Consider the following 19080-nt stretch of genomic DNA (forward strand, 5'->3'; position numbering starts at 1 on the left):
TGTACTACCAGATGATTGTTTCGTCAAAAGGCTTTACCACATTAGTTACATTCATAACGTTTCTCTCCAGTGAGTTCTTTTGTGTATTATGAGATTACTGTTACATACAAACGCTTTACCACACTGCTTACATTCATATGGTTTCTCACCAGTGTGAGTTCTTTTATGTATTAGGAGATGACTGTTACGTGTAAAGGCTTTACCACATTGGTTACAGTCATAAGGTTTTTCTCCAGTGTGTGTTCTTTTATGTGTTAGGAGACTACCCTTACGTGCAAAGGCTTTACCACATTGGTTACATTCATAAGGTTTCTCTCCAGTGTGAGTTCTATTATGTAGTACGAGATGACTGTTCTGTGCAAAGGCTTTACCACATTGGTTGCATTCATAAGGTTTCTCTCCAGTGTGAATTCTTTTATGTATTAGGAGATGACTGCTATGTTTAAAGGCTTTACCACATTGGTTACATTCATACGGTTTCTCTCCAGTGTGAGTTCTTTTATGTATTAGGAGATTACTGTTACATGCAAAGGCTTTACCACATTGGTTACATTCATAAGGTTTCTCTCCAGTGTGAATTCTTTTATGTTGTAAGAGATGACTGTTCTGTGCAAAGGCTTTACCACATTGGTTACATTCATAAGGTTTCTCTCCAATGTGAGTTCTTTTGTGTAGGAGGAGATGACTATTCTGTGCAAAGGCTTTACCACATTCGTTACATTCATAAGGTTTCTCTCCAGTGTGAATTCGTTCATGTATTAGGAGATGACTGTTACAGGCAAAGGTTTTACCATATTGGATACATTCATAGCGATCCTCACTAGTATGCTTTCTTTTATATATGGGAGGACTACTGTGATGTACAAAGACTTCACTATATTGAATATCTTCAGAGGGGTTCTCTCCAGAATGATTCTTTTTACACCTGCAAAGATAATTGGCACATATGAAAGCTTTACTGCACCATTACACTAATGAATCATTTTGTCCATGTCATTTAATTTTACAATTTGGTGTAAAGTTAAAGAGGAATTACATATTGAGTTTTCATCACTAATTTTACATTCATGTTTTTTGCTAGGGGTTGTTTTGTACATTTCAACATTCCAGTGATGGTAAAAATATTTGTTACCTGGCTCATATTTGTACTCTATTTCTATTCTATATGATTTTTCCACATATTTGAGGAAAACTGCAAGACCACAGAGCTTTTATACACTGACTAGACTAATTTAATACAGTGCTAAATTTGTGAATATAACTTGGACAAACAAAATAATTTCCACATTCCTAAAAGTTATATTTTCTACATTGTGAGTTTTTGAGTACTCGTAAAGATGATGAATAACCAATAAATTGATGTTGGGGTATACTGTGTGAAAGTGTGTCAGCCATATGTGAATGTTGATTGCTGAGCCAGCAGAGAGATAAGTGCTGACCAAATATTGGTATTGTTCTTTCTATGGCCCATCACCTGTACTATATTTTGTAAATATTTTTCCTTCCTTCCTTATCTTTGGAAATAATTAAGATCTGACAACTGATAGCATGGTACAATGGAGGGCAGAACATCTAAATGAGTGAGGGTAGCTGGAAGAAGAAAGCACATTACAAAAGATTCACCAACAGGACTTTGAGGGTAACAGCTAGACATGAACATGGACAAATAGGTAGACCTGGCCATGCAGTGGGACACTGGGCTAGTTTTATTTGGGTTAAGGGAAAAAGGGCTTGGAATTTGCTCAATTCATTTGCTTAAGCTTTAAAATATTAAAATGCCTCTGCATCATTATTGGTACTGCTGGCCAGTCTGAATAACCCATATAAATAATAACAGGTATCACATTTCAAAAATCTACTCAAAATGGGGACTACTATATCATTTAGTTTTTCTGGGATTTGCTTTGCTCCTTTCAATATTCCTAATGATAATATGCTTGTATTCATTGTGACTTATGATATACCCATTAAAAGAAGATGAATAAATTACATGGTTTCATGGTGAATTCACCCATTTGATTTTTGTTCGTCATTCACATGTGCTATATGGATGGTTTTTCTACAACAAAATTATTGACTCTAAAACACTGCCCTACTCACCAAACTTAGCAACATTACTACAAGTATATGAGTTCCTCCAGTGTTAACATGGAGTACTTGATTAGTATAATACTTTGGACATACTTCCATCACCTATTTAATGTGAATACCTGAGTTTCACATTAGAATACAAATTGTATTTCTACCACAAAGCTCTAATGAGGCTAAGATTTAAATGGTGATCTTGAGTAAGGTATGGTTTCCTTGCATTCTTTCCTAGAGGAGTGCCTTGTAAACACACTTCAAATACCGAAGTAGAAGATAGTACATGGTTTGGTAACAAGTTAGTTGTCATCAGTAAATACACTTAAAGCAGTTCATGTACACTGGCCCATTTCTTTCAATCTTCCAAGAAATATTAAAATTTTCTCAAAATATATTCCTAACACCTTACATATGAAAATTACCTCGTATATCTTCTAGAACTTTGACAATGCTCTTCAATATTATCATCTTCCCAACTGTAGCCTAAAATACAATACCACAACATATATTGTTTTATTGAAAAAAAAAGGTCATGATCTATCGTCAGTCAAAAAACCATTCACCTCATTCTTCCTCATCCTCAATTGAAATCAATAATGAATAAAGAGTTTCCCCATATCTTAAAAAGTAAAGAAAATTAACTGTCCTACCTATAGCAGTGAGGTTCCTGTAGGTCTCCAGCATCACATCTTTATAAAGATTCCTTTGGGAAGTATCCAGCAAAGCCCATTCTTCTTGAGTAAAGTTCACATGCACATCATTGTAGGTCAATGCATTCTAAAATATACATACACATGTACAACAGAAACATTATATTTAGAATACTGGAAATGTATACGTCATTTAAAATATTTTCCCAGAATTTTGGTGTTTCTTTTACTCATTTTCTGACACACAAATTCTAATGTAATAACTGACTCCTTTTAGGAGGAAACTGAATAGTGAGGTTCACCTCTCAAATTTCTGCATCCTTTCAGTAGGATATAGCCTTGTAAGAGAAATGCCTATTAACAGACTTAAAGAGAGAGAGAGATTAAACATCAAAGTACAGATTCTACATTAGAGAAACAGTCTGACCAATTCCTAACTATAAAAACAATGAGCAAGCCTTTTATTCGAAAAGCGCTCAGGAGACAAATGCAGGTGTATCACACAGAGCTGGATGATAGCCTGGTCTATGCAATAAATGCCAGGACTGTCAGGGGTCTAAAATAAAACCTGAATATTCTGCAAACCTTAATTAATCAAACAAAACAGAGAAAGAACTGAGAGATCTTTCTCAAGTTTCTCCTGTTCTCTATACATGTCTAGAAACTTGAAGTGCCTCATTTTAAAGGCAATATTAATTCTACCTTGCTAAAACAAAATGTATGTTTGAACAATTATAAAGGGACAGATGAAAATATTACACTGTAAATGTTTATCATAAATATGCAACATCAGAGGCTGGAGGTATGGCTCAGAGGATAAGCACACCATCTGTTCTTCCAGAGGACCCTGCTTCTATTCCCAGCACCCACACGAAAGCTCATAGCAGTCTGTAACTCCAATCAATCTGACATCCTCACATCAATGCACAAAAATTAAATCATTTATTAGAAGTAAATAAACAAACAAACAAATAAATAAATAAAATAGGCAACATATAGCATTAGAGATGGCTCAGCAGTGAAGAGGTCTTGTTGGTCTTGCAAATATTTGGGCCTGATTGCCAGTACTTACATAGGTGTGGATCAGGAATCATGGTGTAGGTGGGTTAACATTGACAGAGTCAACACAAAAACCTGGCAATCAAACTTCACAGACAAGACTCAAAGGTGCAGATCTGACTTTATTATCCAGTGTAACAGTCTTTAAATGACTGAAAGCTCAATCAGAACATTCCATGCCACTCTCAAGTACCAGTAACCATCAATCAGGATGGTACAACTTTAAGGAAATGTGGGAATTGTGGGGCCTGGCCATTCCACAACTTAGGAGATTTCCATGAAGACAGGTGAAGCAGCATTGCCCTAGCCTTGGATCGCTTTGAGAATTCACTAGTGTGCTAGGAGTCACTAATAGATAAACACTATGTGCACTGGATCAGGACCTTTCAAGGAGTGTAGGAGTTCGTGGAACTTCACTCGCCATTCCCTAAGGACCTCTTAAAGGTCTATCTATCCACTATTCCAAGTTCAAGAATTCTGAGGTCATCATTGAGGACCAGGCACACATGAGATATTATTCACATAAATATGCAAAATAGTCATATTCTTTCAAAAATTTTAAAACAAGCATAAAACTACTACAATTATATGATTCACAAGGTTCAAGCAGTATTAATATCATAATGAAGATCAATACAAGAGCATGTTTGACATGTACAATACCTACACTCCAGGTGTATCATGTAATAATATAATAATGAAACAAAAAGGCCAGGTATATGGGCCCACACCTAATACCAGCACTCTATTGACACTTTAAAGTGGATCTCTAAGTTGAGGCCTGCCTGGTCTATATACCTACTTACAGGACAGACAGGACTATAAAAGGGAACTTTGACTTCAAAAACAAACACCATAAAACAAAATAAAACAACAACAACAAAAACAAGGAAAAAGAAGCAGTCATTAAAAATCTCCCAAACAAAATAAAAACCTCTGAACCAGAGGGTTTTGGCACAGAATTCTACTAGACATTCAAAGAAAATTCAAATACTCCTTAAACTATTCCACAAAATAGAAATAGAAGGAACATCGCCTTCTATTAACTATTAATATTAATAGTCAACAGAACTATTATTATTATAGTTCTATTAATATTAATATTAATAGCTCTATAACTATTATTAACATGAAACTATTCCACAAAATAGAAATAGAAGGAACATTGCCAACATCATTCTATGTATATAAATGAAAATATATATAAATGAAATTAGGAAAACAACACCCTGAACAATTGCCACAAACAATATAAAATATTTTGGTATATCTCCAACCAAGCAAGTGAAGGCCTGTATTACTAGAATTTCAAATCCCTGAAGAAAGAAATTGAAGATGATATAAGAAGATGGTAAGATCTCCCAAACTCATAGATCATACAGTTAACATTGTAAAAAATGGCCATCTTACCAAATGCAATCTACAGACTCAAAGCAATTTCTAACAAAATAAGAAAATTATTAATGGACTTTGAAAGAGCAACCACTAAATTCATAGGAAAAAAGAAATCCAATATAGCTGAAACAATTACGTCGTACTATAAAAGAACTGCTGAGGATATGAACATCCATAATTTCAAGCTATACTACAGAGCAAGGGTAATAAAAATTGTATGGTATTGGCATAGAAACTGACAGGTTGATCAATGGAATCAAATTAAAGACCAACAAGTAAACACACGTTCCTACAGGAATTTGACATTTGTCAATGAAGCCAAAAAGATACAATTGCAAAAAGAAAGCATCTTCAACAATTGGTGTTTCTCTAACTTGATGTCTGCATGGCGAAAAATGCAAATACAGCCATGTATATCACCCTGATCAAGTACAACTGGATCAAAGACTGTAACATAAATCTGGATATACTAAATAAAATAGAAGAGAGAATGGGGAATAGCCTTGGTATAGCATTGGTACAGAGACACCTGTGTGAATAGTACACCAACAGCTCAGACACTAAGATTGACAATTAACAAAAGAGACACATGAAAGTGAAAAGTATCTGGAAGGCAAATAACCCTATCAATAGGACAAATAGCAGCACACAGACTGGGAATGGACTTTCACCAATCCTACATTTGCCTGAAGGATAATACCGTTAAAGAAATGAACAAATTAGACACCATGAAACCAAATAACCCAATTAAACAATGGTATATAGAGCTAAACAGAGAACTCTCACATTGGAAGTGCTAATGGCTGAGAAGCATTTAAAGAAATGTTCAGTGTCCGTAATCATCAAGGAAATGCAAATCAAAGGATTCTTCATGTTAATTTTACACTTGTCAGAATGGCTCAGATCATGAAAATCAAGTGACAGCACATGGTGGTGAGGAATGTGGAGTAAGGAGAACACACTCCCAGTGCTGTCCAGAATGAAAACTTGAACAAACACTTACGAAATCCATCTAGATGTTTCTCAAAAAATTTAGAATAGACCTATATCAATACCTATATACCTCAAAAGCTATACTACTGAGGGGAACATATTCAAAAGATGCTGTACCATACCACAAGGACACTTGCTCAACTATGTTCACAGCAGATTTATTTGTAATAAAGAGAAACTGGAAACAACCTAGACATCCTTCTCCTGAAGAATGGACAAAGAAAATGTGATACAGTTACACAATGGAATACCAATTAGCTATTAATAACAAAGACTTCATGCGATCAGCAAGAGAATGGATGGAACTAGGAAAGATTTTTCTGAGTGAGATAATCCAGACCCAGAAAGACCCACATGGTACCTACTCACTTATAAGTGGAAATTAATCATAAAGTACAGGATACTCATGAAACAATCCACAGACCCAGTGAGTCAAGGAGCAGAAAGGGAGGATGTAGGAAACTCACTCTGAAGACAAAATAAGATAAGTATCTGAATTAAATGGAGGGAAGGAATAGGGTGGAAGAGGGAATGGATAGGGTAATGGGGATGGGTATCAGGTATGGGGAGAGTAGAATGAGGAGGGAACAAGGAGAGAAAATAGAAATCAGGGTGGGTGAGTTTCTGGGTCATGGGAGGCTTCTGGGAGTTTATGGGAGTGGCCCTAGATGAGAAGCCCAAGCAGCATGGGATAAGGAGCCTGAAGTTGCCAAATGAGAAATATAATATGCTCTGCAAAATCTCAAATTCAAGATGTGGGTAAAAATTAATTCAGAATAGTTTTGATATGTACAAATAACAAATTTCAGGCCCATCAGGCAATAATATATAAACAAAACAAAACAACACTACAAAGACAGGAATGTGGGCCCACATATAACCCTAGCACTCTAGATCCAGATTCAGGTGGATCTCTAAGTCTAAGGCCTGCTTGATTTACATACCTACTTACAGGACACATAAGACAACAGAGAGAAACTTATTCTTCAAAAACAAAAACAATAAAATTAATAAAATAAAACAACAGTGACAATAACACCTTAGAAAATGGGAACAGTCATTAAAAGTCTGCCAAACAAACACACACACACACACAGGCACTGGGCAGGATGATTTTAGCACAGAATCATACCCGATTTTCAAAGAAGAGTTAATACCAATACTCATCAAAAATTTTCACAAAATACAAACAGAAGGAACATTACCAAACTCATTCTGATGGCAAAGTCACCCTGATATCCAAACCACACAAGGACTCAACAAAGGACAAGAATTTCAGACCAATCTTGGTTACAAACATTGACACAGATATATCAAAAAAAAAAACCACAAACCAAATACAATATATCAAAGATATACGCGATGAACAGGTTTCATCTCAGGGATACAGCAATGGTTCTGCCTATGAAAATTCATCAATGTATTCCACCATATAAACAAATTGAAAGAATAAAATCACATGATCAGTTCATTACAGGAGAAAAAGCCTTTGACAAAATCCAACACACCTTCCTGTTAAAATACTTGGAAAGGAAGAATTCAAAGTATCACTATTCACAGAGGATTTAATAGTATACATAAGTGACCCAAGAAATTCCTCCAGAGAATTCTTACAGTTGATATACACTTCCCACAAAGTGTCTTGGAACACAATTGATTAAAAAGATTATTAGCCCTTCTGTATACAAAAGAAAAAATGGGCTGAGAATAAAATTTGGGAAACATCCTGAACAGTAGCCACCAAGAATATAAAATATTTTGTTGTAACTCTAACCAAGCAAGTGAACGACCTCTATGACTAGAATTTCAGGTCTTTAAAGAAAGAAACTGAGGAAGATATCAGAAGATGGAAAGATCTCCCAAAATCATGGAAAGGCAGAATTAACATAGTAAAACAGGATTCTTAACAAATGCAATCTACAAATTCAATCCCATTTCCTACCAACATTTCAACACAATTATTTCCAGACCTTGAAAGAGAAAACATTAACTTCATATGGAAAAATAAAACACCCTTGATAGCAGACCAATTCTATGCAATTGAAATAAAGACATATAAATAAACCCACACTCCTACTGGAACTTTATTTTCAACAAACAAGCCAAACCCATACAATGGAAAAAAAACACAGTATCTTCAACAAATGGTGGTAGTATAACTAAATATCATGTAGAAAAGTGCAAATAGACCCCCTCTGTATTACCCTGAAGTCCAAGTAGATCAAAGACCTTAACATAAAACCATAGATTCTAAATTATTTAGAAGACATGGTGTAGAAAAGTCTGGAACTCACTAACACAGGAGACAATAGAAAAACAACAGCACAGGCTCTAAGATCAACAACTAATAAATGGGATCTCAAGAAACTGAAAAGCATCTGTAAGTCAAAGGACACTACCAATAGAACACAAAAGCAGGCAAAAGATTGGGAAAATATCTTCACTAACCCTACATAAGAAAGAGAACTAATATCTAAGATATACAAAGAACTTAATAAATTAAATACCAACAAATCAAAAAATGCAATTTAAAAATGGGGTTCAGAGCTAAACTGCAACTTCAACAGAGGAACCTTGAATGGTTGAGAGGCACTTAAAGAAATGATCAAAGTCCTTACCCATCAGAGAAGTAGAAATCAAAATGACTCTAAGATTCCATCATACACCACTTAGATCAAAAACTCAAGTGACAACACATGCTGGTGAGGATGTGGAAAAATGGAACCAATAATAGAGGCAACCTGAGACCCAGTTTACACCAGAGAGACGGCTAATGAAATTGTAAATATTCTTTTGCTGTGCTTGTAGAAAAGAGCCTACACATGCCTGTTATCTGAGAGGATCCACCCAGCAGCCAAAGGAGACAGATGCTGGAACTTGCAAATAAGCATGGGGTGGACTTCCACGGGTCTTATGAAAATACTGGGGAAAAGATGGAAGAAACTGTTCGGGACAGGATGTCACAAGAAGACCAACAAAGACAAGTAACCCAGACCCAAGGGAAACTTACAGAAAATGAGATATCAGCTAAGGAGCAAACATTGTCTGGACCTAGGCCTCTTGAACTCATATGCACTATGGGTGCCTTGGTCCATGTGGGTTGAGTGGCAACTGGAGGGGGATATTTTCTAATATTAACTGTATTGCCTGCTTTTAGGTCATCTCCCTCTGTTGGGGCTGCCTTGCCTGGCCTCTGTGGATGAGGATATGCTCAGTCCTGATGTGACTTGATGTATTTTGGAGGGATGAAACAAGAAAGGAGAACTCCCCTTTTCTGGGAGGAGAGAGAGAAGGTAAAGAGAAGGGTGATGGTGGACTAAGAGCAGAGGAAGGAGGTATCACCCTGGGGATGTAAATTCAAAATATAAAATATTTATTTAATTTAATACACTCAGAGGGAGGGACAGAAGGATTGGGAGGGGCCATGGGAGGAGGTTGCAACTGGGATACAAACTGAATAAGCTGTAATCAAGTAAAAGAAAAAAGAAAAAAATTAATACACTCTCCAAAAAATCCAGAGACAAACTGGCAACATGGCCTTGACCAGCATATAAGAATGGTCAAAATAAACACCCAAAAGTGTCATCAAGTTTTCACATATTTGTCATGGCCTAAGAACACAGAGTCACATTACACACATATAACATGCTTTTATGAAATAAATCTCATTGTTTTACATTGTCTAGCACCTGTAGATATTTCTCTTACAAGGCAGAACTTCAGCATGATTTGCCATATAATAACAAATGAGAACATGAAGAAACATGTAAGTTCAAATAGTACAAACATACAAATATTCTATTAAGCATTTTAATACTAACAATAGTAAAATATTTTGACAAAACAGAACACAATGGGGGTACATCTTCCATCCTTGGACTTGGACTCAGAAGGCTGACACACGAGAATCAAGATTTCAAGTGAAGCCTTGACTAATTACTAACCTCCAAACCAGGTTTGAAAACAAACATCTCCATCTAAGGAATCAGTCCCCAATTATTAATTCTTCCTTTCTTAATTTCTTTAGAACATGAGCAGAATAAGAAAGATCTAGGGACAAATTACCACACAAATGAACTCTAGCTTAATTTTCCATGGACTCTATTTTCCACTGAAATCCTATGCCTTCCACTTCCTCTATATGCACTATACTCAATATTATGACCTTCCAGGTCCTACAGGAAGAGCCAATTAAGGTCTGGATGTTTGCCATCTCAAGACCTGATATTTTCCACATTCCTCAAAAAAGACAACATTCTCAGGTCATTCCAGGAGCAAAGTCACTTTTGACATACCTTTTTTTCTCCTAACTTGCTACTGTACTGCTATAATTGAATCCCCTAACCATAAACATCTCTGGTCATCAATGGGATAACTTGTTTGGTCCTGTCAGATCACAGTCCATCTTTTTTGGAGGCCAAAGACAGAAACTCAAGTTTCAAGAAAAGTAAGGCAAAAAAAAAAAAAAAAAAAAAAACATGCCAAATATTGTTTCCTGCCTTGCTCTTTTATTTCTTTATAGTCTCATGCTCAGCTATCTTTCTTATCCAGCCCAAGGCCACTTGCTTAAGGATATCACCACCCTCAATGGAAGAGCCTTGTATAGAAATCATCAGTCAACAGAATATCTCACTTACATAGAAACCAGTCATTTTTCTTATTATCTTATTTCTTTTTTCACTTTATATCTTGCTTGAAGCTCCATACTTCCTCTTCTCCTGGTGTCACCATCCCACCCTCTTCCCCCACTCCTCCTCCCTTTCTTCTCTGGAAAGGGAAGTCTCCACATACCAATTCTCCTCAGCACATCAAGTTGCATACAAACTAAATGCATTTTCTTCCACTAAGGCCAGAGAAGTCAGCCCAGCTAGGGCAAATTGACTCATAAACAGGCAACTGTGTCCGTGTCACAGCCAACACCAATTTCAAATGCTAGGTGACCAACATGCAAAGCTGCCCATCAGCTAGATATGTGTAGGGTGCATAGGTCCAGTCCAGGCATTTTTTTGAATGGTAGCAACCAGCAATTTTATGATGCCATGCTGCCAACTGAATTTACCATGTGAAAAGAACCCTCAGAATTCTCAGTAGGATTAAGAAGACATGTTACACACAGACAAGATATGATATTTAAACTGACTGTATAGCAAAAACAATGAATATTGTGTAAAATATTCGTGAAAGAATAAAGCGAAAATACCAAGAACATAGCCAAATAATCTAGTCACATGTCCAGGAAACCCAACCAAGAAAAAATGTGAAGCAGACCCATGTTACCTATGATTGTATACATAGAGAAATTAAATAAACACAAATGTCACAACTCCCATGAAAATAACTCAGTGTTCAAATTACCTGTTCAATTACCCTCCAGGTAACACTGACCTTTTGTTTTTGTTTTTTTTTTTCAAACATAGTCCACATACTCTAGACCTCTCTCTGTAAATGGAGGTCACCAGAAAGGTAGACTATGTTGCCGCAGCCCCTCATGGACCCCTAGTGATTGCAAGCAAACCAAGTCCCCCTGATGTCCATAAACAAAACAATGTTAAATAATAATTTTATGTCTGTTTCCTGCCACACCTATTACAGCACAAGATGTGAAATCTGACATAACACCATGTACACTTGAGACACATATGTTATTTACAACATCCATGAAAATAACTCCAAATGAATTGTATACTTAAACATTAAATGCCAAGGTCAGAACTTGGAAAAAGATACCAGAAACTTGGCCTCTCTGAGTTTGTATCCTACCAAGGACATTTCTACATTCAAGCCCCTGCTGCAAATACTTTGTAAACATGAAGCTCCATAGTGCATAAGGAGGCAGCCTCCAGAGCCCCAGTCTTCTCCAAGCAGTTCATCATTTTGTTCTTCCATTTTTACTAGCAAGATTAAACTAACTTCACATTCCCAAGCTTGCAGCACCATCTTCCACCCAACCCCTTGAAACAGTTTCCTAACTATCAGTTAACTGGTAAAACTTGCTGTTACCTTAACTGAAGTGCCTAAATTGTAAACATATACCACATAGAAAGTCTTTTTTTAATACCAGGTTTCATTGTGTAGGCCTGTCTGTGCTGGACTCACTTTGTCAAGCAAGCCAACAGTGAACTCACAGAGAACAGCCTGTGTCTGCCTTTCATGTGCCTGGATTAAAAGTTTGTGCAAGAATGGATGGCAAGACCTTAGACTTCAAAGATTTGTTTAAGGGAGTGTTTCTTATATAACTAAATTTTGGTAAGATTTTTTAGTGGGTGGATAAGGGGACCTCTGATTATTATAATCTGTGTGTCTGTGTGTGCACACAGACATTAAATCAGACATTGCTGCTATCCTCACAGATCTTAGATCAGAGCTTTTATTCTCATGCTTAAGAAATTTTATTGTATTTTTTACAAAAACATCTTCCCAGGCAGTGAGTTCTCTGCTGAGTATCACTTGATTTCTGAGGGTAAGAAATCATATGAAAGAAGGGAGACTTAGTATCATCTGGAGAGGACAGGAGCCCCATAAGGTCCAAATATATCTGGGCACAGAGGCCGTTTATGAGACTGTATCTCCAACCAAGGACCATTCCTGGATATAATCTAGAACACCAGCTCAGATAGAGTCCATGGTAGCTTAGTATTCAAGTGGGTACCTAGTAAGGGGAACAGGGACTATTTCTGGCATGAACTCAATGACTGGCTCTTTGAACTACCCCCCTAAGAGAGGAGCAGCCTTGCTAGGCCACAAAGGTGGACATTGCAGCCAGTCCTGAAGATACCTGATAAGCTAAGGTCAGATGAAGGGGAGGAGGACTTCCCCTATCAGTGGACTTGGAAAAGGGCAGGGAGGAGATGAGGAAGTGAGGGTGGCATTGGGAGAGAATGAGGGAGCAGGCTCCAGCTGGGATACAAAGTTTATAAACTGTAACTAACATTAAAAAATAAAAATAAATAAAATAAAAAAACAAAGACCAGATCAACAGAGAATTCTCAACAGGAGAATCTTAAATGGCTAAGAAACACTTTTCGGCATCCTTAGTCTTGAATGCAAATGCAAATGAAGGAGATGCAAATGGAAACTACTTTGAGCTTTAATTTTACACATGTCAGAATAGTGAAGTTTAACAGAACAAGTGACAGCTCACTCATACTGAAGGTGTTGGGGAGGGGAACACTCCTCCATTGCTGGTTGGAGGGCAATCGAATACAGCCAATATTGCATTTTCTCAGAAAACTGGGTTGTTGTCCCAGGAGGTCATATGGAGATGCCTAAAAGCCCAGGCTGATGTTAGGACAGAGCGTTGCTCTCTGAAAAATAGCAGCAGGGCACACTCTGGAAGAAAGCTTACACACAGTGCACTGAAGTTGTAGAGGTGGACCAGGTGCAGTCTGAAAGATTTCGCTCCTATGTTCTAGTCTCTTTGGGGTGAGACAGTACTGTATAGGCTCCCAAAAGAGAAACCTGGAGGTGAACCCAGAATAAAAACCCCTCCACCTAAAATCTGTACTGCTTGCAAGATGTAAAGGGTGCGTGGTGGCACCAAACTTGCTTGCATGGTTAGTGTTTAGTTTAAGTTGCAGCCCAAGCCAAGAGATGGAACCCACAGGTGTAGCTTTGAATCTCTCACCTTCACTTGATTCTCTCTTTCCCCTACTGGGTTCCTTGTCCATCCTCAGTATGAGGTCTGTTTGTCTTGTCTTTTTGTATCTTGTTTGGTCTTGTTTGACAGTCCTATCTTGACGGACTTTTCTTTTCTGAAAAGGATACAGAGGAGGGAGGAGTGGATCTGGGGGAGAATGGAGATAGGCTGGACATGGGAGAAGTGGAGGGAGAGGAAACTGTGGTCAGAATATATTGTATGAGGGAAGAATCCTTTTCAATTAAAAAAAATTTATTCAATTTTCCTAACTAAAAATGGAAAGAAGGAAAGCAATCAAAGAGAAGTGAAATAAGTGAAGACATAGAAAACACAATCATGATGTACAATTATCATTCTGTATGCGTAGAGAATAAGCAACATTCAGGAGTCTGACAAGTTATATTCTTTGGTCCCATCTAGATTTGTGAAATTAATTTTGCTCTCACCAATGTGAAATATATAATCTGCAGAAAAAAAACTTATTTTCTGCTGTTACGTGGAATTACAGGAGTCCCTGCTCACTTAATTCCAAAAGAGTATTCTTTCTTCTCTACAATAAAAACTAAAGTTTGAATAACTATTCACAATAATAGAAATAAATATGTAATGTTATACACTGTTTATACTTAACTATATAATACATGAAGTATATGCAAACTGATATTTTATAATGTTAAGTTTTTAAATATGTTTTTCCAATGAAAATAAAAGTATTACCATCTAAGGCATGTTAGTTGGTCAGAACAAAACTAAGGAACTTGTCCCTTGTCTAAGACTATTATATTTTTATTCAGCTATAATTTATTGTCATTATTTAAATACAAACAAAACAAGTCTGTCTATTTCTTAACTCATTTCACTTTTTCATGCAGATGACTCTCATACCATCCAAATAAACAATCTTTCTACATTTTATTGTACACTATAAAATCACATTTGCTTATTATTTTTATAACAACTCTTGCTCTAAAAAGCCTGATATTTGATATTTGATTCTCCACATTATAAAAATTCCATATATTACAAAAATTATTTGAAGGTGATTGTTTCAGCTAGGTTCTGTGTTGTTTCTGCCCTTCATTTTCTATTGCAAACTTTAAGGTAGACAAGATAACTAAAGCTCTCCGACCCAATGGACAAACGGAAATGCAGCAAGATTGAAATCAGAGAGAAAGAGGTTCATTGATTTGACATTGCTTATGCTGTAATTATATGGTGTTTCAAGACCAATAATACATCACTGACTGTAAGAGTATTTTATGTGAATAATCCTTTAACCATTGCTTTTGTCTTCATTCATTTACCATACTGTCCTCCTGAGGTACCCGGTGTGACCTCAACAAATGAGGAATTAGGTTATTTTAAAAGTTATGCCACCAGGAATATAAATGCCATAAACATGAGAATTCAGATACTTCTTTAAAACTAATCTAAAGTACATGAAAATCTACTGAGAAGACTGTTGGGATCCATAGCAATTCTGTCATTTTATGAGAACTCCATGCAATGTAGGAACACATAAACATGGATACAATGAGAATGTGTGATAACGTGGTTTATTGTGGTTTTTTTTGGTAATGAGGGGGTGTGGGTGTAGGTAATATCTGCAAAAGCATCAGATTACATACGTTAAATACTTGCAGTTTTACATTGACTATAAAACTACTTGATGTTATCTAATTTTAGTTCGTATCCACAGAAAATCCCAAATTCTGCTATCAAGAGTTGATTTTGTATGTTAATACAAGATCCCATATCACATTCAAATTTATTGTTCAATTTTGGACCATGTGTTATTTTCACTTTTTGTCTTCTCAAATTATACTTGGTGAGATAGCTTTTGTGACCATAATAATGTATTTTGTGTCATTAAACTCTATACTGGTCTTCTTTCTATGGATTGCAAATAATTTCATATCACTTTCAATTTTATATACTAACTGTAGTTTGCTAAACAAATGATTATTTAGGATAGTATCACTTAATATTTTTTACTAGAGTAAATAACATTAATGGAATGATGTATTTAAAAATACAAAGGTGTTGGCTATTTTCTCTTTCAACATGATTTCAACAGAATCTAAAGAAAATTTCCATGAATTTCTAAGAGGAAGGCTGATTCCAAAGCTATATCCCATAAAAAATGACAAAGAATTCTGAATAGGATTATGAAGTAAGAGTACACACATGAGCAGCTGTGACCTCAGAATTTTTCTCATAGCTACAACTATCAAGAATGTGTACAACAGTTGTGACATAATTAGGATACAAAGAGAAAAAGCCAAAATCATAAGCCTAAAAATATATTCAAATTTTCCTCAAAAGACCCAAGAAAACTGCCAGGAAAAATGTGACTTGACCAAGGTTATTTTTGGTTATATGTGTATAGAAATTAAATAAGCACAGACTTCAAAACTCTTACAAAACCAACTCAAAGTAAAGTATATTTCTGACCTACCAGCTACTGTAGATTACTCTTCCAAAAGGAGAGACCACATACTCTATTCTCTGAAGCTCTCTTTGGAAAAGAGTGATCCAAAAAGTGGGCTTTGATTCTACAGTCACTTATGCCTTCTTGTGGTTTCAGGCACATCCAGCCCCACTGAAAGCCATACACAAACAAATGTGATGAGTGTTTTCATGTTTGCTTACTCCTACATAGATTGAGCCACAAGATATGGAATCTGCCTTATCCACCTCCCCAACAGCAAGCACACCTGAAAAACCTTGGCATCTCAGAAATTTCTTTTGTGTCCTGAAATTAAATTTTCCTAAATCATACCACTGTGGTTAACAGTAGCGAAAAGATAAAAAGATTCCAAACAAAAATTGCTAAAGAATGCACACCACCCTCTTTCTACCAGCTTGAAAACTATTTATAAAATTTGCAACACAAAACTGAATGTAGAATGCAAGGTTCAGAAGTTCTAGAGAGCAGACCATCAGTTTTCCAATCTCTCTTCCCACCACACAACAAAAACAATGTGTGTGTCTGCACACTGGACAGTGATATTTTAAGCATCACAACTTTAAACTGCTATGGCTGCAGAGGAATTCTGCACGGGGGAATCAAATCAAGTGACTCAGACAGCTGAGGTCTTCCAGCTGGGCCCTTCCACCTTAGGAGCACACAGCACCCTACTCTAAGAAATCTGTATTTGAGTACAACTTTCCATCTCCAAAACACAAGGAGACAGTTCTTCTTCCAAATCACAGGGCCTTTGTGTGCATGTTCCAACACACAATCAATGTTCAGTGCCGCTATGTCTACCTCACAGCTGAGAAATTCCAAATCCAAACAAGTCAAAGTCAAACAGTAGCGAAAATTAAAGCAAAAAGTGACCATGAATTTAAAAGTAAGGAGCAGTAAATGGGAAACGAATGAAAAAACAAGAAATAAAAAGGAAAGGACATGGATGATTCCAGGTATGGCAGGGTAGAAATTTTATTATAGATAAAAGGGACATAATAGACAGATGAAGGGATATTTGGGATAGTCCAGAGGGGACATGACTGTGAGCCTTATGAGGAAAGGCAGGAAGGGAGAGGGGAAAGCCAGACTAAGAGGCCAGGATAGTAAATGATAGATGAAAAAGACCAGGTAACAAAAATGATTGGATTACATAAGGAAGATCATCAAGGGGAGCTCAAGCCCTGGGCTAGAAGGCTGGGTATGCCAACCATTACCCTATGACAGGTAGAAACAGAGGGGTGCTGGGAGAACTGTCAGCTGGGTCTGCTTTGATAAATAGGTACCTCAGCTATTTGTCCCAGCATTTGAGACTTAAGAGTAGGAAAGAACGAGGAGGTTGAAATGATTTAACTATGATCTCAAAAATTGTTGTAAAAAGTTGAAACAGGCTTCATGCTCCAATAGTTTTCTGGGATTAAACATGGGTAGCAGAGCACACCAAGAATTATGCACTCCTTTTCCCTTGGGGTGCGCTATTGTTAGAATAATAACTTTCCTGTTAGGCTCGGCCACACCAGTTTGTCCAGGTCTTCTGTGTTTGCTGGGCCAGTGTAACTATATTTGGTTTCTAGAAATAAGTTTAGTTCCTCTTCCAGAATCTTGATTGCCTTGGTCTGTGAACTCCAAGTATTGCCAGTTTGGACTTTTCCTAACCATCAAAAATTGAATAAGTGACATTTCTGTCCAAGCAGGAAAGTTCTATCCTTCTTCGGCATCTCTTTCTGTGCTATGATGACACCAGCTTCAAAGTTGGTCAGTGAACTCAATTCATACACAGGTCCCTCTTTATTTGTAATTGCCCACCCTGTTTGAATAACCTCATTCACTGGTCCAAGCTTAATGTCCAGCCTGAAATGAGTTGCAAGACACTGAAACACAGAGGCAGGATAGATGTTGAAGCAAGTCTTAACCACACAGCATGAAGAAAGGCTGAGTTTTGGGAGACAATGCTCTAAAGAGAAACTAATGAGAAATCCATTTTTAAATAGGAATGGAATTCTTTTTTAAAAATTATTTAATTTTATTTTCTGTGCATTGGTGTGAAGGTGTCAGATCCCTTGGAATTGGCATTACAGACAGTCGTGAGCTGCCACGTGGGTGCTAGGAATTGAATCTGGGTCCTTTAGAAGAAGAGACAGTGTTCTTAACTACTGGACTGTCTCTCCATTCCCAGGAATGAAATTTTTAATGACTGGGAAATGTTGGAGAAGAGAAACAAATAAGAGATTAGAGCAGTCATGCATAAAGAAAAATAAAACTTAGTAAACAATACCAACAACTGACTTTTTTAGAAAGTTAAATATAATTGAAAAACTGTAGGTCTCCTGGCTTTGAACAAAAGTAGACCCTTCTCTGCTAGAGTAATGGCATTAATAAGATACTCTTTGACCTTGATTCTACCTGCACTGTTAGCTGCTGATATTGGTAACCTGACATACAAAGCTACTGCCAATAGCTGAGTCTCAAATTTCTGAGCAGACATAGCGCTTTTTAGAAAGACTGCACATAAATGCATAGGATAAACTTTATTTGGAAATTCAATATTCACTGGCTCCATCTAACCTACGCAAGTTGAATCCCACCAATCTGGTCTGTTTTCACTCACACACAAATTTAATACATGCTAGAAATTGAAAAAAAATCACTAACTAAGTGGGGATCATGTCCTTCTTCATAGGGTGACCCCTGCAGCTGACTGCCTTAAACTTTAGTCTTTGATCTAGCTATTGCCTATCCTGTTTCACCAAGCAATTGTACATAATAAATTGTTCTTCCTGTTCTGAACAGAA

The 19080-nt window shown here is 36.7% G+C and overlaps 1 protein-coding gene across 1 annotated transcript; it reads right to left on the reverse strand.

The window, feature by feature from the left end:
* Positions 1–81: 81 nt before the first annotated feature.
* Positions 82–2856, reverse strand: LOC132651028 (zinc finger protein 431-like; the record flags this gene model as incomplete). Its single annotated transcript, XM_060376342.1, has 3 exons — positions 82–925; positions 2508–2568; positions 2736–2856. Coding segments are annotated over 3 exons (1026 nt in total), but the record flags the coding sequence as incomplete, so codon positions are not given.
* Positions 2857–19080: the final 16224 nt, after the last annotated feature.

Source organism: Meriones unguiculatus (assembly GCF_030254825.1).
Source record: "Meriones unguiculatus strain TT.TT164.6M chromosome 13 unlocalized genomic scaffold, Bangor_MerUng_6.1 Chr13_unordered_Scaffold_39, whole genome shotgun sequence".
NCBI classification, from domain to species: Eukaryota; Metazoa; Chordata; class Mammalia; order Rodentia; family Muridae; genus Meriones; species Meriones unguiculatus.